A 26134-nucleotide genomic window follows, 5' to 3' on the forward strand; every position below is an offset into this window, starting at 1 on the left:
GATGGGCCGACCGACCAACTGTAGTCAAGTGTGTGTTTGTGTGTGTTCGTTGCACGAAACGTGTCTGTCAGTAAAGGCACACACATACACAAACCTGAGACGTTGTAGCTAACGTTTTATTCATGAATTGAAAGTTTCATATAGGTTAGTTTCGATGATATACTATATACAGCAAGGAATTTGGCCTTTGAAGCTCAGGATTTATCCGACTCCGTTCCCACTGAAGACTGTCCGCTCCTCCTCCCCTCGATGAAGCGCTGCGATGCCCTCTGATTTTATATCCCTCCTTAGCACGGATATTGACCTCAATTCCCCTAAATCTCTCTACTCTAAAGGTAAGCTTTTAGTAAAGAAATGTTCCCGTGAAGCCATGGCTCCGTTTTGTATTTGTTTGATCGGCAACAAAATGAATGCCTGGCTCGCGTTAAGCTGCTAGCTAGCTGTGGTTAGCATCTTTTCTGCTCTTAGCAAGACTAGCTAGCACAGTTATCTGGCTGGTGGGCTGGAGAGCAACAACCTGTCTGTTTACGACCAGTGTCGCATGCGTGGAAAAACGTCCTACTCTACTGCGAACAATTAATACGTAATATCTTGTTATTGTTCTGACATTAAAGATGCGAGGAATTCGCATCAGGAACCAGGTCGATATGCTGCTACTACATTGTTCTGTGGTTTAACGTACTTAAGTCCTGATCGGATTCTGCACAACGTGTGTGTGCGTGTGATTGTGTATGTGCATTCAACACTCAATAGTGTACAATGCATTAATAGACATCTGTGTATTCCCCTCATTTCTGTTTAAGGTGACACACAGCCCTTCTTTTGTTTTGGTTTGCTCGGTGGAGCCAAGCCAGAGTAATCCTCCTCTACATTCTCTAGTTTCATTGAAAGTATGAAGTTGTTGGCTCCTCCAGGGTGCGTATGAAGGAGCTCCCTGGAACTGAAATGCAATCTGTCTTATAATACTGTTGCACACGTGTCAGCCAACTGCTCTGTTATTATTAGGAGGGCGTAGCTGTACGATGGAAGACCACCACTGTCATCTCTTACCTCTCTAATAGGTGCGTTAATGTTTTACCATAATAAACTGGCTGTGATGCTGGCTTAGCAGTTTTTGCCAGATTCTGATGTATTTTCATGTCGTCTGACAGACATTTTTCCATCTGAGAAGTACAACTTAGCAGAAGTAGAATATGACATTGGTCAGACGTAGAGCGCATTCTAGCTGCAAGGGTTTTGACCTTATGTGTTTGAACAAGAGTATTACTCTGACAAACCACAAGCTATGATGGATGCTGAGACTTAAGCAAACTGTAAAAAGGATGTGCCGTGCACAGATTGTTGCATCTCTGAGCTGCCAACCAAAATACTGGCTTTGCCACAAACAGTCAACTTATGGTAAAGGCCAAGTCAGTTTGGCAGCTCGAGTTTGTGGTGTAGTCGATAGCAGACAGGTTGTTCAACCAGCTGGCTAAGGGATTTAAATCAAAAACACACACGAATCACCCCGGTGCAACATCTGACGAGAATCAGTTCTCGCCATTAATGCGCATTGGACGTGGTGTGTTGAAGTGTGCCGAAACAGAGCCGATCACCGCATTTTGTGGAGGCAGGTGGTGATCAGAGGCCAGAGGAGTCTGGAGTGAGTTGTTATAATAAAAGTAATAGAGGTGTTTTTATTTCTTTTTTCTTTTTTGACATGTCTCGCTGTTGACATGCTTTAGTTTAATGAGGTTATATTACTCTCAAGTTCAAGTTAGATACTAGGAAAGTTGCTGTTAAACTATTATTCTTGAGAGACTTCGGTGTTAATTTATTATCTAAAGACTTTACCTGACTCTGTCCTGGCTTTCATGAGCCAACAGAAAGCTCTGTGACCCTGAAATGCTTAGGTGAGACGGCCATATGGTCACACTCGACAACATAGCTGTTTATTTATATCTCAGTAACTGGGTGAGTATGAGAGTGTGAGTACGTGTTGGAATTTAGGTAGCAGAAGTGCCTATTCAAAGTATCTAAAGAGAGACTTGGCATGTGTGTAGGGAAGACAACTGGTTACACAGTCCATTTAATCCTATTCTTCTCTGGCTCTGCTTGCTATATAATAATTTTGTTTCATTATGTGTTTTTTTTTTCTGGTTCAAAGTAAGACAGATGAAGAATCTTGAAAGTTACATTGGAAACCAGCGGAGAAGCAAGCGTGTTCGAAATTCTCTCCGATCTTTTGACTTACTGCAGTTTTTCCTGCTTTTCAAAGCCGATTCACTGCATTCACGTTTACATTTATAGATTGCCTACCTCACAAACCGTCCACTCAGCTGGCTTTTAATAATCAGTTTCTAAACGTAGAGGCCATCTGGGTGAGAACCTACCCAGAACTGGATGTAGGCACTGGTGCTATTTTCTCTCAGCTGTAACAAAGACAGAGAAGTGCTTCAGGTAAAATAACCTGTATTTCTTTTTTTAAGTATTAATGGTCTACCTTGGGGGTGGTTAATGATGTGGTTTAAGGAATATCCAGAGAAAATAAGACATTTGTTCAATTTATATGTGGGAAATGAATCCCTGTTGTATAAATCTTAGAGATAACGATTTCAAATGATAGAGGATTAAAGCTAAAACTGCAGAGTGAATAGAAGGAAGTATGTGAAGTAACCAGAGATGAAATTGGTTCCTGTTGTTCCTGTAAGCACAGGAGGACAATTGGTTTTTGTTCATTGATTGAATACATTTTGAGAAAATGTGTAATTTATCTGTTAATACTATGGTTACAGCTCAACCTGTAGAGTTAATTATTGAAATGTAAATTTGTAGACATTTGTATGGGTTCCATAGCTGTACTTTGGTTTGGTAAAAGGTAAATCATGGCAAAGGGTTGAAAAACCTACATTCTTTGTAGTTTTTACATGTTTTGTGCATTCTGACTTAAGCATTTGTTATGTATTCAAAGCGGCTATAATTCTTGACTGAGGTAAATTCTTGCTATTCGTGTTTTTATTTTTTATCTGCAGCTAAAACATAGCCTTTTGGTTTGCCCTTTCATCTATGATTTCCTCCCAACATAGCCCTAAGCCAGCTGCAGAGAATAGAAACGGACCAGTGCCCTTGTATCTTGGCAGAACCTCTGAGGCATGCGTAATGTGAGCAGCACATAACTGTGAAATGACATAATTTAATTGTTCGAACCTCCGCCTGGCTGACTTTTCCCTTGCAGTGGACCGTTTTGACTGATCTCTTCTTTTAAACTTGATTAGTCTAAGTAACACCATCTTTGTTTAGTTTTCATTAGAAATATTTGAGTCATCTTTATTGTAATAAAGATGTCACAATTTAACATTTTATAGATTTTCTATAAATGTGGAGTCTTGTTCAGATGAAACAACTTTTGAAGATGCTACAAGTGGTTATTTTTGAATTACTGGTATTTATGGACATGCATGCTAAGGCAAGAAATATGCAACCTAATCTGTGCTGTTTGTATATGACTGCTTGTGTGAACTGCAGGAAATTAGATACAAGTAGACATTTGCTCTCTCCCTGGTCTGAGCTATTTAACCCAAACTGTGCAAGAATGTTAGTAGTGTCAAGTACTGCCAGTTAAAAAGAGACGCTTAGGTGGAAGAGCAATAGATTAGAGGTTTGTGTATTTGGATACATAACAGTTTAACCACTCATCTGAACTAGAATACTTTAGTGAGTTTTGTGTCCTGTAAACGTCCGTGATAACGCATGTCTGACAGAAACCAGTCTGACAATGAAACAAAATCAAATTGTGATGCACAAGTGAGCAGAGCCCAGGCTTTAACCCAGTGTGGAGTCATTTTGATTAGCTCGGTCCAAGTCACCAAATCTCCTTGACCTTCGTCCTACAACGGATCACAGGATGAACTGCCACTCTGGTCCCTCTCGTGTGATGTCCCTCTGTTGTCTGACAGGAGTATATCGAGCTTCTGCTGCAGCACATGTTCTGCGTTACAATGAAAATATTTGTCCCTGTGACTGCTGCTGCAGCAGACAAATGGCTTCTGTGCTTGTTTAAACACACATGCAGTAGACTTCAGCTCGTCTGTACCAGTGATTATAGTTTAGACTGAGGTCATGTCGAGTTGGCAGTTAATCTGTGACGAATCCAGAAACAAAGACCCACTTTCTTTACACTATTGACAAAGCTTTGCCATAATTGTAGACCACATTGAAGGTGGTTGCACACAATTTGAAAATGTATTTTATTGGCATTGCTACATAGTCAGAATTTATTTATGGACTGTTTTCATTCAGTTCAGTTCATTGTGCCTAATAAACATTAATAAATCTGTCTGGACTTCATTTCTTTGGCTTTCAAGCCCGGTGTAGATCTCAGTGATGCCCTTCCTGTTAACTGCAGACATTATGCCAGACTGAACGAGCATTTAAAACATGGAGTCGGCTCTCATTTTTTAAAACCAGTATTTTGTTTGTGTCTGTGATGAACTGTGCGGATCTTTGTGTGAACACGACTGGTGATGTGTCCGTCGTTCACACCACAGAAGTGTGAGATCAAGTCTCTTGTCAGTGATAAGACGCTTCTGGTGCCAAGTGTCAGATGACTACTACACATGCCTGCTGCTGCTGATGCGCGGCTGAAATATTCATGTCATAGTGTTGATAGGTACCCGTTTCCTAGCAACCAAGTTGCCGATTGATGTGTCTATCAGCCAGGAAATTAGGTTTAATCCCGGACGATTGCACACATTGGACATTTCATCTAGGAATCATGTTAGGTTAGGATCAAATATTATTTCTCTTATGATTTTATTAAACTATAGGAGGCTAATTTAGTTTGTTGTAGGATGGCTTGTGTTGGTGTTATCTGGAGAGTTTCTATGTTAGTATTACATCCACATGGTTCTTTTGCAGTATGAAAAAGCGTGGATTTTGATTTGAGTGTTTTCTGAGTCTTGATAGGTTTGGAAAGATTTTAGCGTTTTCAGACTTATTCTCTATCTTCATCTATTCCTCATCCATTCACCTATTTTTCTATCTTTGTCTATAACCTCATCATCCATTTATCTGACCCTCCATCCATTCATCCGTTTGTCCACCTGTCCATCCATGCTTTTTTGTCTGTCATCCAATCATCCATCTATCTGTGTGGCATGTTCCGTATTTAAAGAAAGTACCAAATTTGAAATTTCTGCCATAAAGTATTGAGGACTTGTTTGTTTTTGTACTTTTTACAAAATGTTTCACAAAAGACTCTGGAAGTTTTATTCTGGAAAAGTATGACATTTTGACATAATAATAAAATCTGTAGGAACCCAGCAACTTTTGTAATAATGCTGCTTATCTTGGGAATAAAATGAAACACAAGACAGTTTGGATTAACTGGCAGTAAAGGCAGGCGCTGTTTCTGCAAAACATGTTTACCATAAAGTTTGTTGGTTTCAGTTGTCTTGATCCACAATCTGTTCCAGTTCCATAGCCCTATAATAAATACTCTGATATATGATTATGTTATAATAATTTATTTTTGTTCACTAAACTGATGCATCTTCTCCTGCTCACCCTTTATGGCAGAGTCAGTATATGACCTCCTCCCCAAAGAGCTCCAGCTTCAGCCATCGTCCACCCAGACAGACCCACCCACCATGAGCCAGAAGAGCGGGGGAGAGGCGGGACCTCCCCCCTCTGCAACGTTAGCCTCAGGTGAGATATCTACCCAGCCTATGAAAACCATGATCTGGGATCAGTTTTCCTGTAAAAATCTATTCCCCAAGTCAGTAGGGGTGAAGCAGCAATTATGGCCTGGATTTTCTGTGGGGCAACTTCACCCTTTCATCTGAGGCCAAATTTGTTCAGAATAAGTCTCTATAGTTAAGTGAAGTATTTGTATTTATCTAACTCTAGAGACAATGCTACAAAGGTAGTACTTAAAAGGTGGTTGCAGACTTCTTTGATTGTAATTAGAAAGTGTCTTGAAAGATGATTATCTTTTTAATTATTCTCATAGGCAGGTCATGTTTTTTTTCTTGTTCCTGTGACATCATAGGCTGTTTGTAAGAAGTAGCCGTAGACATTCCTGTCCAGAAATGACAGGAATTTGTTTTTAAGCTGTATTTAAAACAGAATTTTTGTATATAGCTGCCTTTGGGTGAGAGGGGGGAACCGTTAGGTGATTTTTCTTTTTCTTTGATGCCTGATATTTAAACAGTCAGTCAGTCAATGTTTTTTTTTATTTCATTTTTATTTATCTTAAATGACGGGTACGGGTTGTAGCTGACAGCATAATATTTCACTATATAGGTTACTCCTATAAAAGCCACTTTCCTTGAGTAGAGTACAGTAGAGTAGAGTAGAAATATCCTTTACTGTCCCACAGTGGGGATATTCACATGTGCCAGCAGGAAATTGAAAGCCAAAAGGAAGCATGCAGAAACACAATGGTAAAAAAATATATATATAAAAACAAAATAAAATAACAATACATCTCAAACCTATGACTGCATCCATCCTTTACGGTATAGAGTTGATGCATGGCACTGTTTTAGCAGCAGCATGGGAAGTACTTATCTTTTGAAGCAGCTGGATTTGCTTTAGATTTACCAGATCATGATAAAACTCTTAGAATAATCCATCTCGCCAGACTCCGGGGTCTTTTATATTTGTCTCTGAAACTCAAACATTTGAGCCCACAGCAGTCGTGTCCCGGTACCTAGAGGGAGATTTTAACAATCAACAGTTCAATTCCAGTGGATATAAAATGTCTATGCACACCTGTTAAAGTGACAGGTTTTTGTGATTTAAAACAAGATACATTATTCCAGGTCTTTTTCCACCCTTAAGGTGATCTGTAACCTGTACAACTCGATTTAAATCTTTGAGAGACAAAAATAAAATGAAATAAGATGGGTACATAAGTGTGCACACCTTTAAACTAATAGATTGTTTGAAGCATCTTTTGATTTTATTAAAGCACCCTGAATTAGAGCAGGACCATGCCAAATCCTTTATGATCTTCTGTTGAAGCCTTGTTGAAGGACACCTTTTATAATAATTCAGGCAAACAACTAACATATAGCATGTTAATAATGTATTTAATGTCTAATGTTCACTGAAAGTGCTCCCTTAAGTAGTGCATTCTGTTTGTCAGCTAAGTTCTCCACTGTTTAAAACCCAAACTGAAAAAGAGATCAGGGTCATTGTATTTCTTTTAAATCTGACCTGTTCACTCACCTATAAAATGCAAGTCTTATTTACTTTAATTTACTACACCCCGGCTGCCTTTTAAGAATAAATTATAAACTGTCCTCCTGTGAATCGCTACAATTAATGCTTACATTAAAAACATGCTAACATATTGATTGAGATGCGTTTTACTGTTTTATTTCTGCTCCAGTTTTTAATTGTTCTGCATCTGCTTTTTGCTCCAAGCTTTTTAGGTAGTATATATAATATAAATATATATATATATATATATATATTACTTAGCACAAATAGTAAGGTAATTTGTGTTTGGTTTAGGGATGGGTACCGAAGTCGATACGTTTATAGGTACCGACCGAATTCACATAAAATCAATAATATAGCACAATATTTTTCTCAAGGCTGAAGAATGCACAATTTTCGACAGCCTCAGATCTACGGCTACAACTCCTACATTTGGTACTGTTAGCACGCCTGCATCCGTTAGCGACTCGTCGTCTGCAGCCAGCGACATGGCTGGGTTTTAATTTGTGCATTTTAAAAAATATAGCGTAGTCAGTTAAGGGTCTTCATGTTGAAGAAATTTTGTCAAACAACTGCGATGTTACAAAACAAACAGCTGGATGTTGTTTTGATATATTCGTTAAAGTTTATCTATTGAGAAATAAATATGTTAAATTGAACAATTTTGAGATTTTCTTATAAAACGAATTAACATTTATTACAACATAAACACAACAAAAGTACAGAAAACTGGTATCATTGGGTACCAATACTGTTTCCCAGGTATTAGTTCAGATGTGAAAGGTACACATCCTTAGATTGATTGATAATTTCTTTTTTGTAAAAATGCTTCTTGGCAATGTACCTTATACAGCTGAAAATCTTGTTTACATCACATTGAATGGTGCTACGTTTGTAACAAATCAACGTTAAAGCCCAAGCGTTCTGCAGCCAGAGGAAGAATGATGAGGTGCATTAAGTTCAGTTTATACATGCTGATATTTAGTATGTATTAGAAATGTAAACTTTACATTACACAACGTATTAAACGCTTTGTGCAAAATCTGTCGTGCTAACTGATCGTAGCGATCAAAGACTAAACCTTTGCAACCAGAAGTTGCAACATATATCTACATACAAAACACGCAAAACCAAGCACAACTAGCTTTAAGCATTAACCTTTAATTTAACCATTAAACGTACAATGTACGTTCATACAGACGAACATGTGGCAGTTCCCTTCAATTACTGTTGTGTTCAGCTGCTCATGAGGTCAGCCGCAGGCCTTTATCCATCTTTTAGATTTTTCAAGATCTTTTTTCAGTTTTTTTGGAATGGAATAAACTGGATTCCACCCTCTAAACGCTCCAGGATATGCATGTCTGAATTTCGTGTTCCCCGCCGACAAAGTTTAACCATTTTTTTCAATGGTTTTTTACGAAATACCCATGACTGCATTGCATTCATAAGTCAAAATCCCGCCAGTGTTGTCGGAGGAAAAGGGTGTCCAATTCCTGCATGTAAGGGGCGTTTTATTTTGGGACAAATTGCGATGGCTGATTGGTCAGTTGCTGACCAGCCTACTGGATTGATTGTCTGGTCGAGTCATGTCAGTTTGGGCGACGATGCAATGACCTGCCTGCAACCCTGACCTCGATCCCATCGAATACTTGTTTGCGATAAATGCTGGTTAAGAATGGGATGCCATCCCACAGCAGTGTGTGACCAAGCTGGTGACCAGCATGAAGACCGGGCTGTTATGGTTCTTCCATGCACTATTGCAGCACCTGTTTGTTCAAGGAGTAAAGTGTTAAATTCCTGTTATGACTTGTTTTATAAAACTTCAAACATCCAACCCAATATCAACACCAAACCACAGCAGTTTCACCTCTCATATTCAGCTCTGCTGTTAAATCCACAAATGCATTTTCCTTACAGAGGTGGCATCATTTAAAAGGAAATAAACAAGTTCTCCAGCACTACTGCCAAGAATCAATACAACAAAGAGCTTTTTGTGCTAAGTATACATAAAAGATATTGTTTTTAAATAACACCTTTTAGCTTAAGCGGTTATTTAGGAAATCCAACGCTGCTGCCTTTTTTACGTTATTTGAATATCAGTGTTTATAGTGTTTTTTTAATAGGTTAGTTCCTACAAAAGAAAAAAGGCTACGCTACTTGTTTCACCACATGAAGCGGTAGGCTATCCTTTCTTTTAAATTATTACTTTTCTGCCAACGTTTTCGATAATTGTTAGGGTTTTTACCTCTGATGTAACAGTCAAGTTGCCCCTTGGCAGTCATTTGTTTGGGTTTTTCTTCTACCAAACCAAAATAAAAATGGTCTGATCTTAGATCATGGTTTAGCGCTGCCAACATCACCTGTAACTATGAGGGATCCTCTTTAAGAGTTTCATGTAAGGAGCAAACTAACTGGTCAGCAGTCAGTGTTGGAGGGGGCACTTTTGTTTAATGCTACCTTTTCACCGCCCTGTCTGGCCTAGCTGGCCCTAAGCAGTGCTGATCAAAAGCATGACTACTGTAGTGTCTTTCAGATCATTATTAACAAAGTGCACATCCTTTTAAGTGTCTATAAATGGTCGACTTCCAAAGTTACTCCTTCCTTCAGTGTATTCACTCATCCAATTTAGTGATTGACAGAAGTTGAGTCTTGAATGATCAGCTCTCTTGTTGCTCATTGGCTGTCTCGTTTTTATTGCAGGAAGTTCCCTCTGAGGCAGGGAGTGTCTGCATATAAAATGGTCTGCAGTTCACTGCTCCATAGGTCAGAGGCTTGTTTATTCTGTCTCCATGGCTACGCTCAGTCCCAACCAAATCTTCCAATTGGCATGCGCAAACTCTACTGTTTTTTCTACTGAATGCACATTGCACAAACTGTGATGTAACCCTGGCAATTTTTTAATTTGGCGCCACATTTATCCAGCTTGCAAAATTTGGCTGTATAAGACAGTTTGACCAGGTTTTGTTGTGTTTCTTTCTTGCAATGTGTATGTAACAATTTGTAGCTTGCTTTTGTTTTTGTAAACAAAGCATGTCAGTTTTGTCACATTGATTTTTAATTGGGAGGTTTTTATAAGAATCAAAAAATTGTGGGACCATTAGTACCCTTCTCAACTTTAACTTCTGATTATTCGATCAATGCTTGGCAGCTCTCGCATGCACGGTGAGAGCGTAAAACCGACAAACGGTCTGTTGAAATTAGAGTTGGGAAGCGGGGAAATCAATACAAATCATGCACAAATTCAGCTGCTTGAATGGGACTGCTAGCCTGCTCTGTGCAGAATATCCGTGCTAACTTTATCTGTGTATGCTACTACAGATGTCACCACATCCACCTCCAGCCCCTCTGCCTCTTCTTCCCTGGCCATGGGACTCTCATCCAGTGGCCTCTCTACTTCTTCCTCAGACCATCTCACGGTTTCTCAGCACCTCCACTCCGCGGTAGGGGATGGAGCCGGAGCATCAGAGATGCAAGGTATGGAGGCCGCCGGATCCGCCCCTAGCAGAGGCAACGGTGGGGCGAACCCCACAGGCGGGGACGTAGGGACTGGAGTGCTGTCAGGGCTATGTGTGCAGCAGCTCCAGAACACCCCGTCAAAGCGAAGGCCTGTGTTGAGCATATCGCCACCACCAGAAGATCTGTTCGATGACAGCCAAATGTCTTGCCAAGAGGAACCCACCTTATCGACTGTGCCGTGTCCGGACTCGGAGCACAGCAGCAGCATGTGGGCTGATGACTCTGGGTCCAACTTTAGCTTGATCAGCTCCATCTCATACAACGACAACACAGAAGTGCCACGCAAATCCAGGAAACGCACCCCTCGCCAACGCCCGGGCCCCAAGCCTGCTCCTCTAGAGAACAGCATGGACGTGTTTGATGCTGACAGCGCCAAGGGTCCTCACTTTGTCCTCTCCCAGCTGAGCACAGACAAGACCAGTGCAATTGCAAGGTTTGTACTTTCTTCAAATCGTATTACTTCATTTGAAATGACACTACCTTTGCCTTTTTGTGGCAGTGCAATAAAAGCAATTTTATTTATTTTTGTCTGCGGTAATTGAATTTTTCTCTTTGTTGTGCAGCTCTCTCGATTCAGGCACTGCAGCGAAAGGTGGGTCACTGTCTGCTCAGTTTCCTCAGAGAAGTGATGGAAAGGAGCTCAAGATCCTGGTGCAGCCAGAGACCCAGCACAGAGCTCGGTATCTAACGGAGGGCAGCAGAGGTTCAGTTAAAGATCGCACACAGCAAGGATTCCCCACTGTCAAGGTTTGACCCCAAAGAGCCACAATTAAGTCTTAAACCAGGAAATAATACTGAAAGTATTCTCTTGAGTCACTACCAATGAGCAATTCTATATGAATTACCTCCAAAACAATATGTGAATTAGACCAGCAAGTTAATTTGTTTTAATTTAAAAAGTGAAACTCGTCAATAGATTTATTACACCCAGAATTATGTATTTCAGATATTTAGTTCTGCTAATCATGATTATCAATGTGTACAGCTAATAAAATGTTTGTTTCTCAGAAAATTAGAATATTACATAAGAACACAAAAGGTCAGTTAATCTACAAGCTAATGGAACTGACGGATCACAGAGTGTTGTATCTAACTGTATGAATGGAAAGTTGAGTGGAAGGAAAAAGATATTGTAATTTGTAAGGCACCTGTAATTTTGAGAAAAATGACTCTGCAAGTTAGACTTGTATGCGTAGAGGGTGGATTAATCTGCAAACCAATCAACAACTTTAAAAACCATGTAGCTACAAGTCGGATGTAAATTTGGCTTTATCTACAAGGCTTTTAATTAAGCATTACAACATTTGAGACATCTGAACATGAAATATTAAACCTGTTGGATTGTAGTAATGCTACTTTAAGGCACATGTTGTGATCTGTGATGCCTTTATTGTGTTTGTAAAAAAAATAGAAAAGATAGTAGTGTCAATGCTTTGTTTGGCATCACAGGAGTAATCTGGTTAGGAACAACAGGGGCTGTTTGAAACCTTGCCCTTCACTAGGGTCCAGGGACTAAAAAAAAACAGTAAAATTGCTCCTTTAGAATGTTTTTAGAGGTTGACAATTATATGTGGGTCAATGAGTTGGAGAAATTCATTCATTCATTCATCTTCTATACCGCTTATTCCATAGTGGGTCACGGGGGAGCTGGTGCCTATCTCCAGCAGCCTATAGGCGAGAGGCAGGGTACACCCTGGACATGTCGCCAGTCCATCGCAGGGCAACACACAAACAACCATGCATACACTCATTCACACCTAAGGACAATTTAGAGAGACCAATTTATCCAACAGTCATGTTTTTGGACTGTGGGGGGAAGTCGGATTACCCGGTGAGAACCCACACAGTCACGGGGAGAACATTGGAGTTGGAGAAATTTCTTCAGAAAATATAATTTTCAGAAATTTTAAATGTTATCTTGGAAAATGAATAAAGTCTAAAGCCTTAAACATTTTTCTTATTAGGTTTTCAGTTTTTTCACATTTATCCAGAATTAGAAAGTGACTAAATCAAACCAAATAGAATGTGTAGGAACCCTCTCCCTTGCAGTGGAGAAGCTTAGTGTTTCCATTCACGTCTTGTTTTTTAAATTTCTCTGTCCACAGTTGGAAGGCGTTAGCGAACCAGTGGTTCTTCAGGTGTTTGTTGCCAATGATGCAGGCAGAGTGAAGCCTCACGGTTTCTATCAGGCATGTCGGGTTACGGGACGCAACACCACTGCCTGTACGGAGGTGGACATAGACGGCACCACAGTCATAGAGATCCCTCTGGAGCCCAGCAATGACATGACGCTAGCGTAAGAACGGATTGTTTTATTTCCCATGGATCCTTATCATTTTTATGTTAAGTATGGGGGGCTCATTTCTCCTGTCCATGTTATGCCTGCAGTGTGGACTGTGTAGGAATTTTGAAGCTGCGTAACGCAGACGTAGAGGCACGTATCGGTGTGGCAGGATCCAAGAAGAAAAGTACACGTGCCAGGCTGGCCTTTAGAGTCAACATCCCCCAACCTGATGGATCAGTGCTCACTTTGCAGGTCCCCTCATCACCCATCCTCTGCAGTGAGTATTACAAACACAACAGGAACAGTTTACCTGGCTACAGTTGTAACAGCCGTTTAAAGGCTTTTTTTTTTTTTGGCCAAAATGTTTTTTTGATTGATTTATGGATACATTTCTATCAACCTAAGATTTTAATCTTTGACTCCATCCAGCCCAGCCAGCTGGACTGCCAGAGATCCTGAAGAAGAGTCTCCACAGCGGCTCAGTGAAAGGAGGCGAGGAGGTTTTTATAATTGGAAAGAACTTCCTCAAAGGAACTAAAGTTATATTTCAGGAGAACATTACAGGTACAGCAGACAGTTATGTGATGTCTTTGGATCTTGTCATTTGTGAGTTTTTCTGTTTGCATTTTATATAGATGATGAAAAATGAAAAAGCATGTTTGCTCTTTACTCTGTAGATGATAATTCCTGGCATGCCGAGGCAAAGATTGATATGGACCTTTTTCATCAGGTACGTGCAAAAAAAATACATATACTGTTCATCCTAGATACAGTGCCTTGCAAAGGTATTCATACTTTTGAACTTATTTTAAATGTTCTTGCATTGCAACCGCAAGCTTTTTCTTTTTTTTTACCAGTCCAAATAGAAGCCCAACAGATTTACTTTCGCAAGTGGAGCATTATAGCGTTAGCCGTAATGCTCCGCTTGGAGATGTATATAAAAAACTTTATTAGAAATTGCTTTGGGGTTAATTCAAAAGCAATGGATGTGGAGACGGAAACAAAACGGGGGGGAGAAGAAGAAAGATAGAGAGAGAGGTGGGGAAAAGTTAAAAGGGAGAGGAGATAAGTATAGAGCAGAGAACAAAGAATAAAGAAAATACAAGATAACACCCTGGAAATCTGCTTCTACACCTGCGGAAAGAGAGAGAAAACCACGGAGACAAACAATAAATGCATCAATAACAAAATGTTGCCTAAAAGTACACGGTACTAATTAATACAAGACATATTTAGTAACAACAGCAGCTCAATATAGAGTGTATCTTCATATATACTGTTTCTCCATAAGAATATTCCATAGCGGGTGTGGGGAACTGGGAGGACCACTGCACCCCTGTCCAAACACCCCGAACCACACAGCAGCTATAGTGCAGAAGCCCCCAGGAAGCTGAAACAAGCCCACAGGCCCCACTGGTAGCCGGCTACGTCGGAGCAGGTCCAGCTCACATTACTAGACTATCAGTGCTCAGACAGTTTCAGATGGCTAGACTTATTTTTGGCTGGGGTATAGTCACCTGAGACACAGATAGCAAACCGTACTTTTTTCTTGGATCCAAGGTTTTCTTGAAGATGCAGTCTTGGAAATACAGACCTATCCTGGAAGAAACCTCAGTAAAAGCTCTGACTGGGGAAGAGGTTCCTTTTTTATGCCAGAAAAATGGCCCTAAATTAAAGTCCCAGGTGTAATGGGAGTGGTTTGGAACAAAGCATATTCATGTGTTGGCAAGTCCCATTAAAGGTCATAGCTCCCCATCCGATCTAACTGGGCTTGAGCTTAAAAAAGTGGGAAAAGTTCAGTCTTTCGATGTGCAAAACCATGTACCCAAAAAGACTTGCAGCTGTAATTGCAGCAAAAGGTGGTTCTACAAAGTAAATGCCATATGTTTTTTTTTTTTTAAAGAATTTTAAAACATGTACAGTTTTCCTTGCTCTTCTGCCACTTTGTGTTGGTCTATCATTAAAAAGTCCCAGTAAAATACATTAAGGTTTTTGGTTCAACGTACTAAAACCAGAACAATTCAGGAGGTATGAAAACCCTGCAGGCCGCTGTATATTTAAAGGTTTGTGTCAGACATGTCTGCCCGTCTCTAATACAGTTTTTCTTTTATTCCAGAATCATTTGGTGGTGACAGTCCCTCCGTTCCAAAGCCAGTCCATCACTTCTCCTGTGTGTGTGTGGATTTATGTGATGACCAATGCTGGTAGATCACATGAGGCCCAGCCTTTCACTTACACTCCAGAATCAGGTCAGCAACTACTAATCAGTGCATCTGACTGTTGCATGCTTATAAATTTTATCCTTTACTTGTCTGATCTCTATGGGAATAGTCAAAACGATGCCACTACATGAATATAGAAAAGAACATTTTGGAGGGATGTTCCTGATGGGAATTACTGCTTACGGCAAATTTTTATCGTTTTAAAAAAGTCTGATTTGAAATGTAGCTTTTAAAGTGAATGAGGAACACAGAATTGTTTATGGTTTTTAGCTAAATTTGGTCAACTAAACCATAGTGATATAGTTTAAGACGAGCAGTACTGTTTTACGAGTCTTGAGCTTTAAACACTTAGCTCTTTTTTTATAAAGGGATTTTAATGAAGAGTTCCCAAGACATTGCACATGTCTCACCTTTTTTCTGTGTACACTTGCTGCGCTTTCGCTCAGTTTCCATCCGGTCCTTGCATCTAATAATAGCCGGAGGAGTCATTTAATTAATTTTTCAAGAATGAATTGGCACCAAAACCCAAGAGGTGTGCCAGTATTATGCAAAACCAATTTTACATTGGGTTTTTAGGTACTTTATGAGTCACAGGTTTTAACAAAGACACAGTTTTCTTTCAAATCTTTAAATGCTTCCAAGATGTTCATTTGATGAGAATAAAAAATATTTTAGTATCAAAAACAACTTTCAACACAGGCTACCAGCCAAAAGCTAAATGCATCTCGCTGCAGAAAAGAAAAACATGTTTACGTGAAGCACAAATAATAACGTGTCAGGCTAATAAAGTATCTTCAGGAGATTTGGAGTACATGAGTAAAAAACTGTTTTGTTGGTTCAAAGAGGCTTTCAGACTTTTTATTATTGATCATTTTATCCCTGATGGCGCTGAGGAAATGGGAAAAATGTTCTTGCAGCCGGCTTACAGGAGCAAAGTGTCTAAAGAGGCCATTTAGAGTGTATTTATTGGTAGCTTATCTGTTCCGTCAACACACCATAGTAATTCAGTAAGTTTAGGAGTCTGTGCTATTCTTTGGCATTTCATAGGTCGGTGTTCTCCAGAATAACAAACAAAGGAAATCTTCCCCTGGAAACAGTCAGGTGCAAGAATTTGCAATGGGCGGGAGAAAAGCCTTCAAGACGTTTGCTTAAAACAACGCTGTCCGATATACTGGAAGTAAAGCTGGAGGACATGAAAGCTGTTTCAACTTCTGTCCAGAGTACTCAATGGAAAAACAGCTCATTGGCTGTAGGAAGGTCTGAGACGTTTATTAAATTAGGTCATGTATATTTTATAGGATAGATCATTGAAGCTTATTCTCTTAACTCTAAATTTAAATCTTCCTTCCGGGCTAAATAATAATGCATCTTGTGGCTTGAGGCCTGTGGAAACAGCTTCAGGGGAAAGAAGAGAGAGTAGAGACTAAATGGCAATGCTGGAAAGAAGTGTACAGTATGATAAGGTGAGAGGGTGAAGATGTGTTAGATGTTAGTGAGCTGTTGTCACCACCCACATGACAGGATGTCTTAATATTACTGTGAAGCAGAATCTAAAAAGACTGACTCTTTTTTTTCTATTCGTTTTTACAACTTTTAAGTGTTGCCCACAGGTTCCCAATGGATTTTAGTCTAGACTTTGACTAGGCCATTCAAGCATATAAATATGCTTTGCTCAGGGACTGTTGTATTATAGTTCTGACTGTGTGTTTGGGGTTGTTTTCCTGCTGGAAAGTGAACCTCAACTCCAGTCTCTTGTCTTTTGCAGCCTCTAACAGGTTTTCCTCTGACAAGCTTTCCTGTTCAACCTGAAGAAAAGCATCCCCACAGCATCATGGTGCCATGACCATGTATCGCTGTGCGGATGGTGCATTTTTTGGCTGCAAATGGGAAATTTGATGGCTGTTTTTCAGCGATGGCCTTCATCTTGCTACTCTGTTGACAACTACTCATTGTCCTCTCAACACGTTCTTCAAATTGAGATGTGGATCTTGGAGTTACTGTGGGCCTCTTAGTTGCTTCTTTAAAAAATACTCTCCTTGTCTCATGCCTGTCCGCTTAGGTGGCCTTGGTTGTTTTGCAATTGTGCATTTTCAGATGATGGTTTGAACGGAGATCGGTAAGATGTTTGAAGCCTGGCATGCTGGTTTGCTCACCAACAGCTTAGCGCTGGTTCGGTTATCCAGTCTGCAATCCAAAAACCAAAACAATCATCAGCACCTGCTATGAGCCTGGAAAGAAAAGTCAGCTTGCTGCAGAGCTCAATCCCACTTTCTAACTATGCACTATCCTTGTCACATACAATCCCAATAAAAAGCATTTAATTTGTGGTTTGCCGGGACAACACTCGTTATGAAGAAATGTTAAAGAAGTGTGAAAGCTTTAGCAAAGCAGTCTACATCCTAGTCATCACGTTCAGGGTATAGAAGTCTGGTCTAACTGACATAGTCGTATCTTTTCACTGTTCAGCAGATAATTCAAATGTCCAGACAGTAAAAACAGAAGGAACCTCCCTGGTCAACACCTGCATATTTGATGGCCAAATCAAATCTCTGTCCTCTGAGCAAAACGACTGCTCTAACCAGCCTTCCAAACGCCAAGAGGACACACCTATGGAGGTTTCCAGCAATCCTCAACCCACAGATGTTTTCAAAGTAAGAGATTTTATTTTTTTAACATTTATTTTATCTAAACCATTCACACAGTTAGTTATACATTTTTCCCCTCTTCCCTTAGCCATCCCCTGACCCTCTGATCTCAGTGCAGCAGACTCTAGAGCTCAACTCAGGTCCACATTCAGGAGGAGAGACTTTTGAGAGCCCAATGCCCCTACAGCCTGAGGATGTTGAGCTTCCCCAGGCACCCCCTGTCTTCGCTAGCCTAGAGTCTCTCACCACCATACAAAAGCAAGAGATTTCTTCCACGACGTCCTTCCCAGTGCCAGGAGATACCACCATACCCCCAGTAACACCAGAAGTTCCTCAGCAGTTCCTCAGAGACCCTCAAGAAAGCCTGTCTCCTGAGAGCTCTGATAATAGTGGAACAATTGTGGTTGTAGCCATGCCTCCAATAGCAACTCCTGCTCAGCCACAACCGCAACAGTCACAGGTTACCCTCTATCCCCAGGAAGGTGTTGCCCAGTTGGAGAGGGCAGTTAGGGAGTTGCAGGCTGGAGGTACCACCACCCTTGAGCAGGTGCTGGAGGTGGCTGTGGCCCAGCAGCAGCTGAACTCAGTGCTTTACAGTCCCACACCTTCTGCGGAGTCCTTACAGCAGCATGTCCAGGAGAACATGAACAGCCTTCGTTTGGGAAACTCGGATAATTCACTGACGGCGCAGCAACAGATACAAATGCAACAGCAGCAGCAACAGATACAAATGCAGCAGCAGCAGCAACAAATGCAACAGCAATTTCAGCAACAGCAACAAATCCTTGAAAACCTGCAGCAACAGCAGCAGGTCCTCAGCAACATGCAAATCCAACAACAACTCATGTTGCAGCCTCAAGACCAACAACTGCAGCAGCAACAGATCATGGAGAATATTCAACAGCAACAGAATCAGCAACAGCAAGTCCTGAACAATATGCAGCTCCAGGATCAGCAACAGCAAAACCAGATTCTGACCAATTTGCAGCAGCATCAGCTGCAGCAGCAACAGCAGCAGGAGCAGCAGGTCTTGGAGAAGTTACAGCAGCACCTACAAGCTGAGCTGCTCCAGCCCCAGATTCACTCCTCTACCCAAGCACAGCAGCCCGTCTCCCTTCTGCAGCAGGCAGGAGAGCTGCTCACCATCCAGACCAGCTTCCCAACTCAGCCTCCATCCCACACATCTCCACCGCAACAACTTTTCCAGTCACCCCAGCCGCTGGCTGAGACCCAGAGTTCCCAGCAGCAGGTACAGGCTGCCCTGCTTCAGAATACACTGAAAGTTCTCTCTGGTGGCGGTCTCAGCTCAGATCAGCAGTCCACAGGCTCAACCATATTCTTATCCACTAACCAACAGCAACAGCAGCCCCAGCTGGCCTTCATCTCTTCCATGGAGACATCATCCAGCCAGCCCCAGCCTGTTTCAATGTTCCAGAACCAACCTCCAACCCAGCTTTCCCAGCTGCAGTCACAGAACACGCCAATGGAGCAGCAACAATCCCCGCAGCAGAACCCACAGCAGTCACAACAACTCCCAATGGGCCAGCAGGCCTCCTTGTTTCAAAATATCACAAACCACTCACAGGCAAACGCTGTTCCCCAAAACCAGCTCTCCCAGTCCCAGCAAACAGGCCTGCTCCTCTGTACCACCGATCTAAACTCACAGGCCATTCTGTTCAGCACCCCGACTCAAGCTGCTCCCCCTATCGGAAGCCTTAGTGTTGGAATCCCCCAACCAGATACAGCAGAGCCCATGTCCTTCCAAGTTCAAAGCTCCTCAGAGAGCAACTCCACACCCACAGCAAACCAACAGCAGAGCTTATTCCAGGAACAGCAGCCAATGCAGGTGACTCCAAGCCCCAGGCAGGTCCCCAGCAGCCAATCAATGAAGCTGTTCATACCACAGACATCTCTGTCAGGCCTGCAGGGGACTATTGGCTCCCAGGAGCTGAACAACGAATCTGCAGCTCCTGCTGCAACCATCTTTGTTGTCCAGGGTGGGGTTGGTGTGGTTGCCAGCCCGGGTCAGCAGCCACCAGAGCAGCTTTTCCAGACCACAGTGGGCGGTAACGTAGCCTCACAAGGACAGCCTAACCTGTTTGTGTTTGGCATTCAGAATGGTAAGATGGTTTTAGACCCATTTTTTTTTGTATCTAAATGATTTTACCTTTAAGTAACTTTACACTAAATATTTTATAATAATAAAAATTTTAATTTGGTTTCATTATATAATTATGCAGAAAAGCTCATGTTTAGAAATGTTTGATTTTACAAAATTAGCTGTGTTCAGTCACTTTGGCTCATTAAATCAACCATAGCATCTGCTTGGTTAACTGCAGAGCAGCCACCCAGTCTATAGTAGCGTTACTCTGCCCACTGACCAGGAAATAAAACGAACGTTTTTTTTGCCATTAATGATATTTCTAAAATATATATCTAATATTTTGTAAACCTAAATAAACGGTTCAACAACAGCATTTAGAATCAACTAATTTTCCTCGATTTCTCAACCCAATGATGTCCTTATTGCCCTGCATCCTTGCAGCGACATGCATCTTCTCAATTCAAAGACTTTGTCCTGAAATAATGTACAGCAGTTCACTATTTACAGCAGAACCCCTCCAACACACTCCTATGCTCATATGCTAGTGTTGCATAATTAATCTGCTATTAATAGTCACTATTTTCTCTCCCTCCCAGACTCATCCCAGTTGCTGAGTTCTTCTGGACCGAACCTGCCTGCTCAGACCCAAGCCCAGAGCTCTGGTCACATGCAGCCTCTGTTGGATCAGCCCATGGCTCAGGCCGCCTCCAACATGCACAGCAATCTGCAAAACACAATTCAGGCACAAATGCAAACCAGCCTAGAAAATGCACTGCAGTCAAACACACAAACTCCAATGCAGACCAGTCTGCAGACACAGATACAGAGCAGCTTACAGAATCAAATGCAGGCAACGATTTCTGCAACATCTGGCATGGATAAAATCGAGGACATACTGGAAAGCCTGCAGAAGCAATGAAACATGTTTGGACAGATGTGTAGCTTAAAGTTACATTTCGTAATATCGGCAAAGGCCGTGTGTTGGTTTTTAGTGCCAATGCCATAAAACAAAAGAAAAAGATCTAAATATTTAATAACAATGCCCTTTTACTAAAAATCCAAATTATGAGCTTTGACACAATTTTTAAAAGGTCATTATTAATTCCTTATTCATTTTAGCTTCCATTCATTGCTTTTGAATTGTTGAATCCACCTTTGTAATTACACATCTTGTAAATTAATGAGGCCCGGAGGAACCGCTCGATGCATTATTCTTAAAAAGTGCTGGGTTGTTGTTCTGTGTTTAGAAAATGTGAGCCTCAGAGATGATGCTACAAACCTGCCAGGTCTGGGAGGAGAAGAAACTAGAATGAGATAAAAAGCGTCGGCCCCTTGGAGACATCATGCACAATAGGGATGAGGATGTTCCAGGGATGTGTTGGGAAAAGGCTGAATCTCATTTTGTGACTGTGAACTCCAAGGTTTCATTTCATTTCAGAGGCCAGTGTTTTATTTGGATGGTCAGGAAAAAAAAACAACTTTAGGATCAATTGAAACTTTGTTGCAATGTGTCATTTAAGGTATTTTTGATTTTCTGGTTTTGGCTATTTCTCGCTATTTTTTCTCACACCTTGGATTTGCATGTCAGCAATTTCTACTATAAGAATCCAGGTTAAATCAAATGCAAATTTGCTTGTAGAATAATGTTTGTTTGAATATTTGCTGGTTTGCATTTAGTCTGCACTTGACGTCTCTCTTAAGAGGAGGACAGAAGAACAATGCTGTACTCCCTACAAATTAGACTGTCACTGTAAAACCTGAAAAAGAATATCACAGTTTTACTATATATCTAAAAATTAATGTGACCTGATGATTGGTTTTCTTTAAAACAGAAAAGCCATCATTACTCATACTGCTGCTTAAATAATATTACTTATTGATTTTTAATATAATATGAATTTGTCTAGAAATTTTTTGAAACCTAGTGTTTAGCAACAACTTCGACAAGACCTCCTCTACATTTAGTAGCAGTTTTGTGCAGAATATGGCACCTTCTTGCCGTTCTGTTTTGTTCCGTTTACCAACAGTGTAACAAGCAGATATTAGTTTTTTGAGCTTTCTGCTAGACTAGCAGCCTGCAGTCAGACCTGGTGCTTGGAGCTGTAAACTGTAATAAAACAAAAAAGAGAGATGGATGGTGTTCCTCTAGTTTCCACACTATGACTGGGCATATTTTCAAATAGCTGAATTAGATTGTTATTTTTCCATAAGAGACAGGAATAAATTATTGGAGGCTTCTTTCTGCCAGTCCAGCTTTTCGCTTAATTAGCTAGCCTGCAGCCAGCTGCTTACCAGATATGTTGCTAGCCAACTGTAGTTTTAATGCAGCGTTCACTTAATAAGGGTGATCGGTGGTCCTCTGTTGGTTTGCCGAATGGCAGTGTGATTTATGAACTTGCAAATTTTCAAAACCTTGTACCTTTAAAAGTACCTCCAAAAATGTATTTTAAAAATAATCAGCTAGGAGGAAATATTACACAATCACAAATGAGGTTCAGCCTGTTGAATAAGTGATTTGGCCTTTTTTCGGGCACCATGCAGTGTTTTCAGGCCTCATTGGTGGGTTTTCAACAGCATCCATTCATGTGTCATGTTTTTTGTTGGTTTTCTTTTCATTTAAATGTGCTGGTAATCTTTACCAGGTAATCGTGGACTGAAAGCAGCTTTCCACTAGTGAAAACAAGGGTGTTGTGTGGTTTTTTTAAAACATTTCATCTCAAGCACTTTATAACCCTTTTGTGCAACCTGCTCCTCCTGATTATCTGTCCCTCCATAGCTCTGTAAAGATCAAGCTAAATTTGTACGCAAGAGAAAAAGAAAGAAAGCAGTTGTCTTTGTAATGATAAATCCATTTTAATTAAATGCTTTCACATTTGGTATAGCGTTTATGTAGAATGCTAACTTACTGTTGAATGCTAGTTCAGTCTCAGTGGTCCAATCAAGCCTGTCCAGAAGCAGCCAGTCCATCAAGAGCATTGTTATTTTCACTGTTTGAGTGGTTCATTGGGCCTTTTGTCTTTTACACACCCACTAGCTGTCCTAAATATTCTTTTATCTTTTATTCTGAAATGAAGGATTTGCATTTAGTTCTCCTTTGTGTACCGATTCACTGCAGACTGTTTTACCTTGTTTCCGATGTTTTGTCTCAGTGTTTGTAGAGTGTACAGAGTGGCACTGGATGAAGTTTTATGACTCGTCTCTATCATTTTGAGCTAACGCTCTCTGTTACTTAGAGGCCGAAGTTTTGATTTTACCTGTGGTGCTATGTACAGGGGTGGTTGGCGCCTCTGCTGTGATGTTAACCATTTCTAATAGCACTGGCTTTACTTTTAATGTTTGCAGCAAAGTTGAGTCCACAGAGTTGGCTGCTTCTTGTGGGTTCACGCTGAAGTGCAGCCAGGCGTACCAAAGCTCCTGTTGTGATTGGTCCCCATCCCGTGTCATGCTCATTCTCGTGGATGCCCTTATGATGTTTACTCATTTCTACAGATGAATGCAGCTCTCCTGTGGAAAGCAATTCAGCAGATTTACAAAACACAAAAAGGTACTTTCCACCAATTTGATATAGTGCATGAATCAGGGTTCCTACGCAGTTTGGAAAAAAGAACATTTGATTTCAGTATTTTCCAGATCTGCATGAAAAATTGTGAGATTTCCAGACTTCATTCCCTGCCCCACTGTATACATATTGTGATTCCCTATGTTCCTTCTTCCTTGCATCCTTCTTTCTGTCTTTGGATTCTTCCATTGTTCCGTGTCCTTCCATACTTCCCATGTACGCCCTAGTTTCCTTGGGTCCTTTCTTCCTTGCGGTTTTAAATCTTGCCGACCACCATAACATAACGAACATTTATATTTAAGAATGAGTATGGAATTTCAACATAAGCATTGAGTGGGAACCCTGATGATTTTTTTTTCCATGCAGAATGACCCTGCTGTACTCTCCATATTCAAATGTAGCCAATTTGGCATTATCAAAAAGGCAATTTTTGATAAATATTCAGTTAGTATAGCATTGGTCATAAATGCATTTTGTTTACATTTCATAGTCATACTCTTGTCCTGCAGCTATTAGTGATCCATTTTAAATTAACTTATCTTTTTTTTTTTTTTTTTTTGTATCCATGTATCTAAGTGTAGAGTATTTTTGTAAAGACAAAGCTTTTTTTTTTGGTTTATGCGCATGGCACAAGAGATATCATTGAGAGTGTGCTTTTCTTGAGGTGAAGCGCTGGTTTACTGTGAACTGTTTTGAAGTTAAGAAATGTATCAAGAGGACATCGTTATTGATTTTACCCAAACTGTGCAAACCTAATGTGTGGGCAAGTCTTCTCTTTTTTTTTTTATCTTGTTTTATTTTTAACTTTAGTTTTCATGTCATGCATCTCAAATGGCACTTTGACTCATCTGTTTTACTGTAGATCAGGTTAGAGCGCAGCCACGCCGTCTCGAAGCATTCCGTTCCTCTCGGTCAGGGGAGATTTTCAAGAGCACACGATGTTGTGGAAGAACCGTGGAAAGGTTAATGCCTCTCAAAGCCATACCAACACAGAAAGCCAACCTGTGACTTTGCTTTCATGAATGTAAATTTTACCTCATGGTGTGGACACCTGGCTTGGTCTACATCCGACATCGGACCAATTACCGTTTTAGAGATTTTTTTTTTGAGGCAAAGGGAATATAAGCGGGAGGGGCACCAGCTGTCGTTTGTGTCTCCATATAATTGTATTCTCTCTGATTGTGGTTTGGTTTCATGTCCAGCCCATAACATTTTCCAGTGACCCGGTATAAAAAGAAGAACCTTGTTAAATATTGATTGAACTGTGGTGAAGAGAGCACACACACACACACATCTCTGCGTTATATCTGGATTTTTTTGTCCCTTCATTCATGTAGGTGAATATCCACGTATATTTAAATGTGAAATATACTGCAGGGGTATCTTGAATTTCAATTGTGATGCTTTCAACAGAACTTTGTGTGCCTTGACAACTTAACAATTGCTCTGCTGTGTTTACTGGCGTCCCTTTTGCGTCCCTGCTCCTTGTCCTTTTTATCCTGTCTGACCCCGTAACATGAATCATTTCAGCAGTCATAAACATAGATCACATTGATATATTTTCTTGTAATTTAGTCGAGATATAAGTGATTTTTATCAAATTATTGCGCAGCTTGACATGTTTGTAGTTTTCAGTTGACGTTTTCCACGCCTCATGAGATTCGTAAATGTAAGGTAAAAGGGACAAGACCGTGGCGATTGTTTTTGTAGAAAACCTCGTGTTGGTGTACTTGTCAACATTCGTTGATGTGAATCGCTCGAACAAATGGGGCAGCCATCATAAGTTAACTGTTTGCCAATAGTGTGAGCTGTATCTTGTGCATAATCAGTTTGCTCACGTTTCCTAGTTTGCTTTCTACTTCACATCCTTCTGCGGTTCTGTTGTATCGGTTTTGTGTAGCTTGAGCTTTAGTATCTTAGCCTTAAGACCCTGCAGTAAGGATAAAGGTCAACCCCAGTGTTATACATTTGAACTATTATTAACATGTACTTTGCCTTTGTCTTGACATTTGTATACTCTTCTGTTTATATCTGTAATCCTGCTGCTACATTAAATGAATTAATAAAAATTTAAATGTCTATGTGCTTTCTTTCTCCCATTTTGATCTGTCATATTTGCGTTTTATAGCTACTAGCCACACTTTCCTGTAAACTCAAACTCATTTAAGATACAGTTTGACACCTATAGATCACAATACGCCATCAGTTTTTCTACTTGTTTCTGTTTTGTTGTAAATGATTTAGTCAGAAACAAATCTACCGTCCCCAAACCAAGCTACCACGCCTCTGGTGACATCACATGTTTTAAAACTAAAGCAGTCCAACATTGCTAACCAGATCTTCAGCATGCAGTTGAGTTCCATGTGATGTGATGAAGCAGAGGCACATCTAAAAGTTGCAGGACACTGACCCTCGAGGACTGGAGTTTGACACCTGTGGTCGAGACTTTTTCAAATGACCCCCAGCCACTGAATTCAAGAACATGGTGGTTTAGGTATCATGGTGTTGGGTCCATTTATCACATACCAGGGATGATGAATCAGTTTGAATACATCCAAATACTTGAAGCCATGATGTCTTATGCTGAAGAGGAAATGC

At 40.6% G+C, this 26134-nt stretch overlaps 1 protein-coding gene across 1 annotated transcript; it reads left to right on the forward strand.

Annotated features, from left to right (window-relative positions):
- Nucleotides 1-25611, forward strand: nfat5a (nuclear factor of activated T cells 5a). The gene is made up of 12 exons (XM_047346179.1): nt 1-335; nt 5557-5685; nt 10525-11155; nt 11286-11469; nt 12828-13018; nt 13111-13283; nt 13436-13570; nt 13684-13736; nt 15123-15255; nt 17695-17879; nt 17962-19993; nt 20574-25611. The coding sequence occupies exons 1-12, from the start codon at nt 263-265 to the stop codon at nt 20894-20896; spliced, it is 4242 nt and encodes a 1413-aa protein (XP_047202135.1). The 5' UTR covers nt 1-262; the 3' UTR covers nt 20897-25611.
- Nucleotides 25612-26134: the final 523 nt, after the last annotated feature.

Source organism: Girardinichthys multiradiatus, chromosome 2, assembly GCF_021462225.1.
Source record: "Girardinichthys multiradiatus isolate DD_20200921_A chromosome 2, DD_fGirMul_XY1, whole genome shotgun sequence".
NCBI classification, from domain to species: Eukaryota; Metazoa; Chordata; class Actinopteri; order Cyprinodontiformes; family Goodeidae; genus Girardinichthys; species Girardinichthys multiradiatus.